General features: G+C 41.6%; 1 protein-coding gene across 2 annotated transcripts in view; it reads left to right on the top strand.

Moving 5' to 3' along the window:
- The first annotated feature begins 763 nt into the window (after positions 1–763).
- Positions 764–15,905, top strand: part of EPHA6 (EPH receptor A6) — a 513,578-nt gene continuing 498,436 nt past the window's right edge. For both annotated transcript variants that reach the window (XM_056329721.1, XM_056329720.1), the window contains exon 1: positions 764–896. In XM_056329721.1, coding sequence (XP_056185696.1) covers positions 794–896 — 103 coding nt within the window. In that variant the 5' untranslated portion in view covers positions 764–793. The remainder of the gene's footprint in view (positions 897–15,905) is intronic.

Genomic DNA, 15,905 nt, shown 5'->3' with positions numbered 1-15,905 from the left:
AGCGGCGGCGGCACCAAAAAACTGCGGCCGGCTGCGCGGCACGCAAATCAGGAGGGAGCAGCGAGCATCACACCAGAGCCGCCTGGTTTCTGATTGCTCCGCGGCAGAGGGGGAGAGACAGAGACTGAGAGGGGGCGAGCGGCAGCGCCGGGGAGCGGCGGCGGAGGGGCCGGGGATGCCGCCCCGCAAGTTTCCTTGATGCCTTCGGGAGCGTGAGGAGGCGCCCGGCCCTTGTCCCCCTCCCGCCTCGGGAGCTCGGCGGCGGGGGGCGAGACGCTCCGCCGTGGGAAACTGAAGCCCCTCGGCGCTGCCTCCGGCCGGGGATGCGGGGGGCCGTGCGGCGCGGACGGGGGAGGAGGCTGCTCCCGCGGAGGAAGCTGCTGAAGCTGCCGGGAGCGCTTCTCCGGGGCTGAAGGTGCCACCGGCCGGAGCCGGAGGAGGGAACGGAGCGCGACGCCCCCGCCCCCCGCCCCAACCCCGGCCGTCGCCTCCTCGAAGTTGCCGGAGCTCTCCCGGCTCCCAGCGCCGCCGCCTCCCGCGGCGGGGCGGCAGTGGGGGCTGCCCGCGCCCCCGCCCTCCGGGCCGCCGCCGTGCCCCGGGACCCCGCCGGTGGATGCGCCCGCCCCGGCCCGGGCAGCCCCCGGCGGCAGTGCAGGCAGCGCAGCCGGCCGGGCCGCACCGGACCCCGGCGGGGTGGCGGGCGGGGGCGCCGCGGCGGCGTTCCCCGCCGGCCTGAAGAAGGACGGGCAGCCTCGGCGGGCCGAGGACGCGGGGCGCTCGGCGGGCACCAGCCATGGGGTGTTGTGAGGTGAGGGGATTGCTCTGGAGAGTCGGCCTCTTCCTCCCCCTGCTGACAGCGCGCCCCGCCGCCGCCGGTCACGTCGCCAGCAACCACGGTAAGGGCGGCCGGGGGATGGAGGCGGGGGGGGGGGGGGGGGGGGATGCTGCGGTGCGGGCGGGCTCCCGCTAACTTTCCGGCGGCCGCAGGGTGCGAGGGGCCTGGGGCCGCACCTCCGCCCGGCCCGGGGCAGCGGGGTGCTTGCCGAGGCCGGTGTCGGGGCGCTGGGGTGCTCAGCAGCTGGGGATCCCCCCGGTTTTGCGCACACACACACACACACACCCCCCCCCTTCCCCGGCCGCTAGAGGGGACAGAGGGACCGGGGGACCGGGCGCCGCCGCCCCTTCGTGCCGCCTGTGCCCGCCACCCCCAAAAGTTGGGGGTTTGGTGAGAGCGAAGCAGAGGGGCTTTGGTATCCCCCTCCCCGTGCCGCAGCCCCCGGAGGGGCGAGGGGCCGGTCCCCGCCGATCGATCGGCGGGGACCGGCCCCTCGCCCCTCCGGGGGCTGCGGCCACCCCTGCCCGGACCGAGCAGCGGAACGGCAGTTACCTCCCGCTGAGGGCGAGCGGTACCATCGGCTCTTTTTTTTTTTTACTTAAAATGTGTTTTTTAAGGTTTAACTTAGCTCCAGCCGAACGCAGAGCGACTGCGGAGCGGGGCTGCGAGAGCTCGGTGCGCCGAGGGGAATCGCTCCCCCTCAGCCAGCTGCCCTTAATACCCAGCTAGGACCCAGTCCTGTCCTTGGCACCCCCTTTTGCCGTGCTACGCTGTGATTGTCCGAAAAAAAAATAAATTACCATTTCAAGGCTGGCTTTGTCACAGGTGCGTGCTCATCGTCTCTTACTGAAGGCAGGCTTTGAATTCCTTAGGTTGTAAACTGTGCGTTTCAGCAAAATGCCTCTGGATTAAAGGGAATTGTCCTGTTTAGAAAAATAAAAATGCACAGCACATCCAGAGGATATCGGGTTTTCTTATGAAGAACTGAAAAAAACCCACCAACAACCTTATAACTGATCGTGAAACATCAATATATGTTATTGAACATCTGGATAGAGCAGCGCCTTTCCTTAACTGTTTGTTTGATGTACATCTCTCTGTTTATATGGAGGATGTAGGATGCCTCTATTCCTAAACTGGGAGTGTCTCACCTACTTTTAAAATTATTTTTGTATGATTTAGCTTCCATCTGACGGAGTTTTAGTGTGACGTGAGTGGAAATGTGGGGACTGAAGGGTAGCCCTCTATGTTGCTTCCGACAGTAATTATTTCACCCACTGTTACTGAAAGGGCTGGAAACAGCTATGGTGGAAAGTGACGATCAGAGAAAACAAACTGGGTTCAGTTGTGGAGTACTCTCGGATCTGTAGTTCATATATTCTCACACTGCTGTTTTACAATCTGTTTTCAGTGGTCATTGTATCCCTGCGGGTAACAGTAAGAGGAGAGAATACAGTATCTAGAAGATAGGAAAATACCATGGTATGGCCACAGATACCCTGAGCAATCAGGGTCACTTGTGGCCTGGATGTTCCTTTACCTCTTGTGCACTAAACATGATGAATAATTTCAGTTTGTAATTGCATAACATAGTCGTATCAATGCTGTATTAGATTTTACCCTTACTTGTGTCTTAGAAAATGTCAGATTTTCCAAGTAGCACAACATAGCTTTTTTCCTTTTCTATCGCTCATTAGTGCATGCTAATGTCGGCTATGTTACCACAAGGCCTAACAAGATACATGAATGTGGTTTAAAAAAACAATAAATCTATTCACTGTGTTATAGAATGACCGAGGCACAGTGTCTGCATCAAAGGTGAAGAATTTTTATTAAGTAATACTTGTCAGCTTAGGTTTCTAAACTAGTATTTGATATCCTAGGATTAAATTAGTATTGTTTAAATAGTGTTTTAAAAACTAGGTGAAAAGGGGTGGGAGGGAATAGTTACCAAAATCAATTTAGGCCAAAGAGAAGGCTGTCAAGTGTTTTTTTTTGATGTTGACATAACTTTTCTCAACAAGTTCAGGTACTGAGGTATTGGCTGTATAAGTATTGATGAATTACCTAACTTCTGAACAACTTCTCTTTCTGCACCTTGTTTCAAAACGTACAATGAAACGAGCGACCTCTTGTCTTTGGTACTGTCATTGTACCATAGAAATCAAACAATAAGTGTAACTCAACAAAGCATGTGCAAACCGAAAATTTATTGAATTAATACAGGTGCTTTAAAACGCACCCCCCACCTGATTAATAAAATGCTAGCAGAAGAGTCTACTTTTAATGATGAATTTCTCTAAATCCAGGAATTGGATGAAAGAAAATTAGTACAATAAAGAAGTTGCCCATTGTGTAAACACTTAAACGTGTAAGTATAAAATGCCAGTTACTAACACTTGGAGTCCCAGCTGTAAAGAATTTCTTGAAATCTTGTGAGAAAAAAGCACCCCCAAACAAACTCTGAAATTTTCATAAGGTGATATCTTCAGAATGTACGTCTTGGGAACATGTTTGCTGTGGGGTTTTCACTAGTAATAATAATAAAAACTTAGATTGGCTTTACTATCTGATATATTTAGTCTTCTATTTTGTATTTACAAACATACCAGCATTAATACTAAATGGGAAAGGAATGTTTTGTATGGGTTTCTTGATTGCTTGGGAGGAAAAGGTGTAAGGGGAATACGTTTATTAACCCGGCGCAGGAAACAGGCAGCCCTTCCACTTCATTTTTAATGGTTTATTTCCTCTTATTAAAGAGGGATTTTCAGAGAATTAATATACTCCAGTCTTATAAATTATTGTTATTACTGTGTTGGGATTAATCTTTTTGTTCGTTTTATTCAAACAGAAAGATGTATTTTTTTATATAGTTCCAAGACTCTTAGGTTGTCATTCTTCACCCAGTAAATCAATGCGTGGCGTTTTACAGTATCTGTAGCAAGGCAGACACAAACAATACTATTGACAGGGAAGTGAATTTACTCATTCATCTTAATGGAGTGGTAAGTTCAAAAACAAATTATGACCATGCCAAGGGCTAGCTGTTACTAGAAAAACCCTGTAGGTAGGCATAGCCATGGAGCTGCATAGGAACAACGTACCACTGCAGTCTGAAACCAAACTGCTTGGAACATAAGCCTTAATTAATGGCGTAGGATGAGTGCTTGCATGTTCATCTAAATTTTCATTAGTTGTCCATGACATCCAGTTATGAACAAGTTGCATTATTAGGCAGGATTTCAGCCTGTGTTGTGGGATTGCTGTTTGGTTGCCAGAACGCAATGAATTAGACAATTGCTCTCAAACCTTGAAGTCCAGATAATAATAGCATCTGAGCTGTGAACTTCTTTGTGCAAAACGTGTATGACCTTTTAAGACAAAGGTCGCATCAGGTAACAGCTTGACCGTGTCTTTTGCTAAGCATCCATGCATGTATGTTTCCACATATATGTAAAATGGAAATAATATTTTCACCCTGGTTTCTTTCAAACTGTATCTGTAATGATATGACACCAGACGATTAATTTCTGAAGTAAACTACAGAACTTACGGAGTTGATAATGCGTCAGGTCTACCGGTGAACTGTAAAAGCAGGCTGTTGCTTTTTCAGTTACCAGGTATTGATACATCTTGTCAGCTTATGCAAGGTTGGTCTTTTTGTGCTTCCTTCTAAAAGGCACCTGCATTAATTTTCTTCCTCATATCAAAAAACCCAAACCCCGAGGTAAGAAATAATGTCAAATTTAAGTTCCAAAATTTGTATAGCCTTTATTTTCACAGTGATTACACTAGATGTAAATTGGGTAGCTCAAAGTAGGTAATAAAGCTTTTTGATTCTGGTATTAAAATCTCAGACAGATTACTAATGACCTTGAGTTATTCATCAGTTCAAAGAAGTTGGCTTATTTTTATTCACATATTTATTTTTACATAAGCGCAATCCATCACAGCTAAGCACTCTTTCTGAATACAGCACTCAGAATTTTCCTGTAGCAATAAGGAGACTTGGTGTCTGTGGGGACTGAACTTCTCTCTGAATGAGACTGGTGTTTCACTGCTAGAGGGTATCCCTTACTTTGAGGACTTAAGGTACTGTGAAGAAGGCTGTGCTGCAGCCTGTGTTGTACTCATCCTGATGGATTTTGATGTTAAGTTTTCCAGCAAGTATTTTTTGTGAGCATTTTCATCATTCCGGAAAGATGAGAGAATAGAACAAACACAACCCTTGCAGTAAAAGTGTGCCATTCCCTTTTAAGTATGTAAAGTCATGAGCAAAATCATACTTCAGTTTCAAGCTTTTAAGAAATTTTTAAAAATATATTTTTACCCACGCATCTCACCTCCATATAGATTTGAGTGCTAATGAAGACTTTGGAACCTCTGAAGCTGAAGATACGCATAGAATGACTTGTTATCCCAAAGCCTCGATTTGTGTGCCATAAGTATGAGATGCACAAATTTGCAGTTAATGCTTCGTGATATATTCCTGGTGTTGTATTTGGCAGTACCAAGTGCTGTTTGGATATTGTTAATAATTTGTTTTGGACGAATGAGAATGATCAGTATGGAAATATTAAAAAATGTATCGCTTAAGCAGATACAGTTTAAAACTAGGTCAGTACAGTAGTTCTCATGTAACATGAGGGTGTGAAGGCACCACAGGGGAACTAAAGTGTTTCCAAAAGTATACAACGTGGCCTTCTTGAGGAAGGCGGCAAGTCAAAATTTAAGCTAAATGTTACAAGGAGGTATGGAAAGCCAAACTTAAGAGAGCAGCTGACAGTTAGTGAGCAGTGGTTTTTCCATCTCTCATGATTTATTCAGGGAGCAGTGTTTCCAGTTTCAGCCAGCATCTTGCCTACAGCAGGAAACAAGCCAGTGTAGTTCCTAGAAACCGGACTGACACCAGCACAGAGGGGATGGCCATACCTCACCTGCCTACTCTTCTGCGGTTCTTTTCAACATCTCCCACTGGCTGCTCTCAAACTGGCCCTCGGTATTGGATCAGATACACTTGAGAATGGTCCAGAATGACCATTCTTATCCTCGTGTGCATTTAACAGTTAATTTTTGGCCAGGTGTCACTTCTTTTGGCAAGTCAAGTAGTTTACAAATGAGAGAAGGAAAAAGCATGCAGGAAATTCAGTGTTTTCTTATGCAGATCTCCTCTGCGTTTCCAGATACATGTTTTTAGGTCAGATTACTTAGATCTGAACGATGGGTTTGTTTAGGGTATCTGATGTTAGACTTTTCACTTGCGGATTTCAGGAAAGTCTGAAAGTTCAGTAAATTATTTGTCAGTAAGATATAGAGTAAGTTAATATTCGATTTGTTGGCAATTTTTGAAAAAAATGAAAACCCTAACATGTTTAAAACTCCTTTAACTGATTAGTGATATTTAGAAACTGATACAATATGCAATATGAGAAGCATTTCATTTTTTTTATATCCCAATATAGCACAGCTATGTTAGCATACATTCTTATACCAGCTGTGTGTGTAAGGTGGAAGGAACATTTCCGTGAGGATCACTGAATTTTTCTAACTGCACATTGACATAAGAAGAGGCTAGTCCTTCGTTACGCCCCTTGACATGCTGAACTCTGTGACAGAGAGAGAAAATGGTAAATAGTGTGGAAACAGACAAGTAGGGAAAGAAAGTATTTGTCCAAAATCTCTGCTGACCTCCAGGAACCATGTTATTGTGCAGGAGAGGTCAACAAAAAAGGATCTATTGTGAACAGTGTATCTTCAGAAGCTGGTTTTGAACTTGTAAATGATTTACCAGTATTTATGATAAGGGGTTGGAACTAAGAATTACTACTGAAAAGATTCCTCTTGCATGATAAAAATGCGAAATTGTTTGCAGGATTTCCTTCTGGTCTATACAAATCAGCTTACTCAACTTCATGAGAAAATGATTCTCCAGACCTTTCTCTTAGATTACTTTCTAATTGTTGAGTGCCACTTCCTTATCATTTTTGGTTTTGTGAATTTCTCTCTTGGCAACTTCTGTAAAATTCAGGATTTTTGTACTAATGTTTGGTTTTTTCTTACTTGGAATAGGTTTGTATGACCTGTTAAAAACATAAAGAACTATATTTTTATCTAGTAATTTATTTTTAGGGCTTTTAAAATGCATTTGTAAACATTTATTTCCATTTCTGTGCTTATTTGTCAATAATTATCACTCTGTCTTCTGGCAGAATATTTCCAGACCATACAAAAGCCTGTAAAATTTAACAGTGACATTATCTTCAGCTGGTTTATGTCTCTTGTAATCCCCTTAGTTAGTCTTCCAGCCTACTACTTATTCCAGCAATCCTTATACTAGTTCCAAGGATGCTTTCATTATCAATCTTGCAACACCTTTTTTTCTTTTGTGTAGGTAGGTTATTGATCGTTCCCACATCTAAGAATAAGTCTGTTCAAAATAGGTAAGCATCAAAGAGAAGTCACTTCAATTAATTCAGCATCTGTTTTTAACGTAAGTACTAATTTTAATGTGTTACAGAACACAGCTTAGAGACCAGTCTTGGTTTTAAATCCACTCCATGTTTTATAAAGATATCTGAAACTTGCTAATCCATTATATTAACAAAGAGCAACCCAAAAGCATCCCAACAAAACAAATGCCTCAACCTGTAAGCTAGCAGATACTATTACTTTGCTTTATGAATCTTTCCACATTCTAAACACCTAAAGCCTCAATAATTATTATGTGTATTTAAAGAAAGTAGGGGTATTTCGATCTTTAAACTAAGACTAGATTAAGAAAATGCTGTAATATTATTAACTGACATTTCTTTTGGTGGCCCAGTAGGATCAGTTTTTTCAAAATTCAAAAACATTTATTTCATGGGGAAATTATATCTAGATTGAAAATAAATGTTCTGTGGAATAATCTCAGGATTTAAAATCTCTAAATATAAAAAGGTGACATTCACATTTAACAACAATTCAGAAATCTTGATTCAAAACTCTAGAAACATTTAGTATTAAAAAAGTCTTAATGATATAACACAACATAGAATAAATTGTACGAACGACGAACGTCAAACAGACTTGAAACAAGGTCAATTAAAATGAAGAACTTTAGCTTTGAATCTTTTTCCTGTTCTTCAAAAATCTGTAAGGAATGGGTTACTATAAAATCTATTTTTAAGTTGTCCCAATGTTTTTGAGGTTATATCCCTAACTCTCCCCACATACGCTTCTCTGCCAAACCCCGCACCACGGCTCAAAGTTCTGTGTCACTGTGATTTATCTCTATGCAAAGAAGGGGACAAGCTGAAATTCTGAGGAAAGGTGGGGTCCTGATTCTTTTTGTATTACCCACCAGAGGCGGCCATGCTTCATTCACTTGGTCACCAGCTTTGTGACCCTTAACATTTCCTTAACTGTGGTGTTAATGTTGCTTGAAATCCTCTTCTGGGAAACGTGGGGTTTGGTGCAGCCCAGAAGTCCACACAGGATCTCCAGGAGGCTGCTGTGGGGGAAGCTGCCTGTCCAGGGCTGGCCTCTGTCCATGGGTCTCTATTCCTTGTACCAGCTGGTACAAGACCGTCCCACCATAAGAAACGTGGAAAAAGTCTTTCTTGTTATCGCCTTTCGTCCACTTTCCCTTTTTCTTCCACTGTCCCCTGTTTTGTTTGTGCTCATATTTAAGATTCTACTTAATATCTCTAGGAAAAAACAAGAATTTAAAGGTGTAATACTCTTTTAACAGAAATTCTTGGTTTGTGTTTAGGTAGATTTGTAAGAAGCTGGTAGACTTGGTTTTTTGGTTGGGTTTTTTTTTTTTTTCCTTTTAGGAGAGGTGGTTTTATTTGTTCTAAGTTGACTGAATTCCAGGCAGTCTTTGGAGGTGTCTTAACTGTTTGCTGACAGGTTCTCCAAAAAGAGCAATACCAGATTAATGAGGGCTAGATGCACAGCAGCTCCCTGCAGGGCAGGGCAGCTCTGTTGGATAGCATAAGCAATACTCGTGTGAGAAGCAGTAACATGAGCAATCCGGAGTGAACATTTTAATATACAGATATGTTAACTGCATTTGTAATACAGCATTCCTTCATGGCAACAGATTCTTGAAATTACACAGGTTTTAGCTTCGATTAAAATCAGTGCTGTGTCACTTCCACGCAAAGGAAAAGGTGGGTAGTAGGCACCATCTGTAACAAGCTACTGTGAAGGTACACACAGAATGAGGACATAGTGAAAGGTGTATTTACTGGGATCTCTACTGTCTCAATCCATTTAATGGCTTCTGCACCTAGAAGAAAAGGGGAAAAGTCACATATAGCAAACAGTATCATTGATGCATGTAATGAGTGATTTGTTTTGGCTGGGGACCTTTGGTTAGAGCGCACTTGCTGCTGTAATTTGTATTCTCTGGCTGCTGGTTGCTTCTTGGCTTAAAATAAAGGAATAAAAGAATGAATTGGAAAGCATTCTGTAAAATAATGCAGTAGCATTTTAATCTTGGTAAAAGTGATTATCTCCCTGAAATTTCCTGGGCCAGTTTTCCCAGTGGGTTCCAGCTGCTGGTTTAAAATCAAATTCTAGAGGAGAAATTCTGCAAAAATTTAGAATTAAATTGCTGAACTATATTTTGGACATATTAAAAAAATATATGAAAGGGGGCCTAGCCATTTTTTCTGTAGCGCTTCCATTCTTCGTGGCTGGAAATTGATTGCATGAAAAGCATTTAGATGAGGGATTCATATTTCAAAATGTGGTTTGGATCCAGCACTTTCTGCTAAACAAAGTGGGGCCACGTAAAATTGCATAGTCCTTCATGTTGTGCCTGTTGTGTCTGGCTGCTGAAGATCTTTGAAGGGGAAGGTAAAGGAAATGTAAAACCTTTGACTCTGTTAGATTTCTTCTGTTTGTATTGCTGGAGTTGCTAAATGCTCGCATGCCAGAATAATACAGCAGGAACACCCACGCAGAGGGTTATGTTAGATTTAATCATTCAGTTTAGTGGACTTTATTTTTTAGAGGGGCATTTAATTTAGGTAAATATGAATACTGGACTTTATTTTTTAGAGGGGCATTTAATTTAGGTAAATATGAATACTGTTAGTATTTAGGAATGAAGAAACATGATGAGAGGTGTGGTACATGTAAGCTTCTCAGCCAAACTCGCACTCAGACTGCCATCAGTTGTGGTGGAAACCCAAACTCTTGTTGATGCTATGACAGCAGTAGGAACGTTTACCCTGTGATTTTGGTATATGATAAAAAAAGGTTATTAAGTTACAGATTTCCACACTAAGAATTTCAGAATTAGCTATTTCCTTCTTTAAGAAATACAGAGAAGGATCTCATGCTAAGGGTAAGAATTTGCTTTTGTAAAATTGCCTGTATTGGAAGTGATAAAGATGTGTTGTATTCAAAGGAGGAGGAATGATTGTGTATACTGCACAAAGAAAAAAGGTCTGCTAGAGAAAAACTGCTTCTGAAGAAATCTGGGATTGTAAAAGTCAATGAGGAAATCAGATGGTATTCCATGTCATGTTAATGGTTCCTCTTGATGCAGATGAATATAATGATGTTATCATATACTTCATTTTTCTATAGGCTATCTAAAGGGCATCTCATCTAGTGTAGAGAAATGAATGCATTTGGTGATTGGAAGGAGTCCAACATTTCTTGTAGCCGACATTTAATACATGGCTTTGTGCAAATATTAGGCTGCATGCAGTTATTTTTTCAGTGTTGAATCACTTCAAAACTATTATTTTCACAATATTCTTTTGAGCAAGTCTTCTGTGTCTTTATAGCCACTGAACTAAGGAGAAGAGTTAAAGGCCAAAGCTTGTGACCCATTTGTGACACCCACTGCATCTTCCAAGGAGTTAGTTTTTTATGTGCTCAGAGGTAGGTGGCAGAGGTAGATACCACACCTTGGTTTTCAGTGTAGTCTTCAGTGAAACTAATTGTTATTTTTTTTCCCTCCTGTATTTCACTAAGTTGTTCTCTACAAGGAACGTTTTGTCCTTGTTTTAAAAATCCGTGATATAACCCAGCGTGTCAAAATGTTGAATGCTTATGAAGTCGATTTGTGCCACACAAATTAAAGACCTGAAACTTTCTTGCCATTTTCTGTACCTGGTCTCTTTAACAGCCTTCCTGAAGTCAAGGCCTCCACTCACAACAGAACTCTTGGCCAGCTCGCCCACAGAGCTGTCGGCTCCCACTGGCTTGGGAACTAGCTGTCTTTGATGTAGACTGTGAGCCACAGGGACTGCTTCAGTTCTGGCTTATCCTAACTTTTAAATGTGGGACTTGCAATAGTATAAAAATGTAGTTAATACAAAATTTCCTTTTCTAGTGCAATTTTTTATATTTTAAAAAGTTCATTTTTTTCTCTCCTTCTTCACATGCCATTCACGTAGGATGATGGTTTGTTTAGATTAGCAGTGTAATCCTCTACTAAATGATCTGAATTACTTAAGGCAAGAGAGATGCCATCTTCCATGGCATAAGCATTAGATGGTAATGAAGGCATGCAGCTTGCCAGTAGATTATGTTAAGCAGCAAAGGAATTTTGAAACTTGCAAGTAAAATAGGCTCATTTTCAGGTAACGTACCAGGGCTGTCCTTGCTAGGTTGCATAAGAGCTCTGATGGCCATGACCTCATATTCTGTGGCTCTTTTTATCACTTCAGTTGTCCTTTCTTTTCTTTCCTCTTTTTTTTCTTTCTCAGCCTTACTCCTCTGCTAAAAGGTGTCTGTCCATCAGTGCCCACAAGTTCCTTTTAATTTCTGCTTTTTATGGTTTCATTCCTCATTTTGCTGCATTTGATTTAGGCTGTTTGGTTTCCTTGTCCTTCCACTGTCTCTGAGCTCTGAGTGAGATGAGAGAATGAGAAGAAAGCTTTCTGTACCTGTTGACTTGGAAGATACAGTGACTGGACCATCCCGTGCAGCCTTGCAGCCCTAAGATTTTATGTATGTATGGAGTATGCTTAGTTGCTCCGTGGTAACAGTACCAGCACAGTCAAACTGATACACAGAGTCTGCTAAGGATGGAATGCAGTAAGTGTACATAAGCTTTGGCAGAGCCAAAATTTCAAATTGCTGTAGAGAACATGTTCAGTTTGAGTAAATGTGAGCTTATAGCAAAGGACATCAGTGAATATCTGTCAGGATGCTTCAAATCACAGAAATGCTAGTGTTCTTGAAGTAAAGATGCAGAACATATTTTCCCTTCTCTTGCTCTTGGAAATGTTTGAGCAGTTTTGTTTTCAGGTTTTTTTTGTAGAAGTCCACTTCAAACATAGGGTTTGAAATAGAATATTTTAGTTTGGTAAATGTTGAAGAGGCAAAAAAACTGTTGTAAGATGAGAGAGTTAAGTAACATGAGCTATAACCATAGTTAGAACGGAGGTCACACGTGTACCTAGTTTCCCATTTCGTTCCTTTTTCATGGCACACCTGATGTTGCCGCAATACATCAAAAGTTCCAGTAATGCTTAGCCTATTCACTTTACTAATAATAATTTTCCTTACTTCCTTTTTAAGAAGTAGTTTTGATTTTAAGTAATGTCCTGAAGCCTTAGCCTTAGTGGCTTTCTGTTATATTAGAGCAAATTAGGAAATTATTTTTAACAGCTATAGTCTGATAGAAGTATGTTATACTTGAGAGGTGTGCCTCAAGAAATAAAAGCTGATTGAAACTGGTGCTACAGACAGGTATTTTGAAAACAAAAAAGAAAATCAATAATAGATTAGGCTTGATTAGCAGTTGACATTTAGAATGGCACATAGATAATGTTAAAATTTACTGACAACAGGCAGTCTTCTTCCTGATTTGCATTTGTACCTCCATTCTTGGTTCAGATGGATCATGGTACATACATTGTAAAGGTTAATGAACAAATTACCATATTGCTCATCTGATTGTTCAGGCTTTAGCCTGGAGGTCTGAATGTTTTATAATGTAGTTTGTCTTATGTAGAACCTTAATTTGTTTAAATTTTTTTTTTGTTGTTATATGAAATTCTGAATTGTTTAAAAGTTTAGATGAGTCCAAAATAATTTATGAACTGATTTTCTGCCCTACCTTCCTCCATACACTTGCTTTACTCTGCTGCAATTTAAGCATAGTTTTACCTGATTTGCATTCTTTTTAAGGGAAAAGAGCGTGAGGATCGTGGTCCTCAGTTGCTTCCTTTCCATTTAATAAATATATCAAACAGTGATCATAACACAGAGCATTGTTTCACCTTGCTATGTACTTTTTGTCAGCAATATGTGCATTTACCTTTTAGTCAGTTTTTAATGCACAACAGTACTTTTACCTCCCTCAACGGGATTACCAAACTGGTCTTTTCACCCAGTTGGCCCTTGCAGAAATTCAAGCCTTTTCCAGTTCATAACTAAAAGTGACTAAAAAGTCCCAAGAGGTTTGTTAACCCTGCCTCTCTGCCTTTCGATTCTAATAAGTAAATTTTTATTTACAAATAGTAGTTTGGAAAATAACCGTGTGTTGTTATTACTGTTCAAGAACTGAAGATTCTCTGCTATTTGCACTTTTTTGTATTTTTGATTTAAACTCCACTTTTGCAGTTGGAGGGGATCACTTCTTTGTCAGTGGAGTGCACCCTCAACAAGTTTGCTGATGACATAAAACTGAGAGGAGTGGCTGATATGCCAGAGGGCCATGTTGCCATCCAGAGGAATCTTAACAAGCTGGAGAAATGGGCTGACAGGAACCTCCTGAAGTTCAGCATAAGTCATCCACCTGGGGAGGAACAACCCATGCACCAGTATATGCTGGGGACCACCCAGCTGGAAAGCAGCTTGGCAGAAAAGGACCTGGATGAGGACACCAAGACAAATGGTATCCTGGGCTGCATTAGTCAAAGTATTGCCAGCAGATGAAGGGAGGTCCTTCCCCTTGACTCGGTGCTGGTGAGTCCACACTCAAAGTAAATTTTGGGCTCCTCATTACAGGAGAGGCAGGGACATACTGATAGAGTCCGGTGAAGGGCCATGAAGGTGATGGACCGGAGCTTTTCTCCTATGAGGAAAGGCTGAGAGGGCTGGGACTGTTTAGCCCACAGGAAGAGAAGGCTCGGGGGGGGTCTTACCAGTCTATGGAAATACCTGAAGGTAGGTTGCAAAGAAAACAGAACCAGGCTCTTTTCAGCAGTGCCCAGTGACAGGAGCAGAGGCAGTGGGCACAAACTGAAACACAGAGGTGGTCTCTGAATGTCAGGAAACATTTTTTTGTCTTTTGAGAAACACTGCACTGTGGTGGTTCTCAACCACACTATGACGGTTTGGGTTTTAAAAACACCGCACTGTGAGGGTGACTGAGCATTGGCACGTGTTATCCAGAGGTGTTTTGGAGTCTCCCACACTGGAGATATTCAGAAGCTGTCTAAACACGGTCCTGAGGGCAACCTGCTCCAGGTGACCCTGGTTGAGCGGGGAGGATTGGAGAAGATGACCCCCAGAGGGCACTTCCAATCTCAACCATTCTGTGAATCAGCAAAACATATTACTCAGCAATCCAAATTTTAGCTGTGAATGTTTCTGGTTCGCTCAGACTTGACTCTTCCTAGCCCCAACAGTATCTGTAGTAGCTTTCCATTGCATTTATTAAAGGACCTGAACAGGGAATAGGTATATATGGAGGAAGAAAGTAAGCTGATTAGAAACTGAGAGTGGTTTAACCGATTGTCTTTGAATTGTAACTCTGTAATGATATTTTAAAAACTGAATTGTTGTATGTTTGGGTTTTTTCAGCCATTTTGTTCTCTTTGACCTTCTGTGTGGGCTGGCATAGGTGGATGTGTGCTGTTTTGCATTGATAAATAATTTCAGCATCAAAATCTACATAGGTAAAAATGAAGCTGTGAATAATCAGCGTTCTCCCAGATATTTCTGCACTGTGACACATTCTGTGGGATCATTTCAAGAGGAATCAGTTAGGACATGATTGTACTAGGCACTATTAAAGTGCAGATTCAAGAGAAACAAGCTTGTGTGTCAACGAAAGGCACTGTGACTTTCTTAAAAGGAGGAGTAGGAAAGGACAGCTGGACCATTTGGGTATCAGAGCAGAAAACCAAGACCAAAGCTGGAGAGATAATAATCACATGATGAATATACATGCTATATATTAATTTTATTGCTGTAAGGCAATGCCCCAGAGAAACACAATGGCTTCTGGGTCAACTGTGACTGAAGCAAGTATCACAAGGCACACCATAGAGAATGGGAATATTACAATGGCAGGTATACTATAATGATGCCAAACCAAGGTTGGTGATAGAAATCAAATGGACATACAGTAGGTTTTAATAAACCCAAACTTCCAAATATTGTGAGGTAGAGTCAGAAGTAGAGTCTTCAGTAGAGTTCTTTATATTTCTTTTGTATTGCAAAATGTGGTAGATCATTTCAAAGTTTTCCACCTAGTCAGAGATAATACTGTAAGGTTCTTTGGTAATAGCCCACTACAGCTGCTGGGTTTTGAGAAAATCACTAAATCATGACTTGGGCTTTGGTTGCCTTAATATAGATCCTGGTAATTTTCGTTGTTTTCTCTCCTTAGCTGTCAGTATTGTTTCCATTCTATTTGAATAAAAGTGAAATGTAGCCTTTTGAGAACCCTGTTGAGATGTCTGGCCTAAGTATCATCTTCACTTGTACACATACCCCAGAACAGGAGTTAACAGTGTGCTCTGTTAGCGGGTAATTTACATTAGTGTTCTGTACAGCCCTCTGATCAGCTCCCAGTGAGTTCAGTAACTACATATGTCAGTGTTGGTGGTATAAGATTATTTTATTTATGTAAGGGACTCACCCCATGAAGTTGGAAGGTCCCATTAATTCACTTGAAATTCCAGAAGTAAGAATGACTGAAAAAATACCAATTAGTAAAACTTTTTTGACAGCAGAAAAATAACGCAGTATGTCCTTTTGCAAACAAAGGATAACTGAAGTGAGTCATCTGGAACTGCACTCAGTTATGTAAATAAAATTAAGGACATACTGTAATTGAAAGGTGCAACGTTTGGTTTGTATAAAAGGCATAAAGGGAGTG

The sequence above is a fragment of the Falco biarmicus genome, chromosome 2 (assembly GCF_023638135.1).
Source record: "Falco biarmicus isolate bFalBia1 chromosome 2, bFalBia1.pri, whole genome shotgun sequence".
NCBI lineage: Eukaryota > Metazoa > Chordata > Aves > Falconiformes > Falconidae > Falco > Falco biarmicus.
This window is presented reverse-complemented; position numbering and strand designations above follow the sequence as displayed.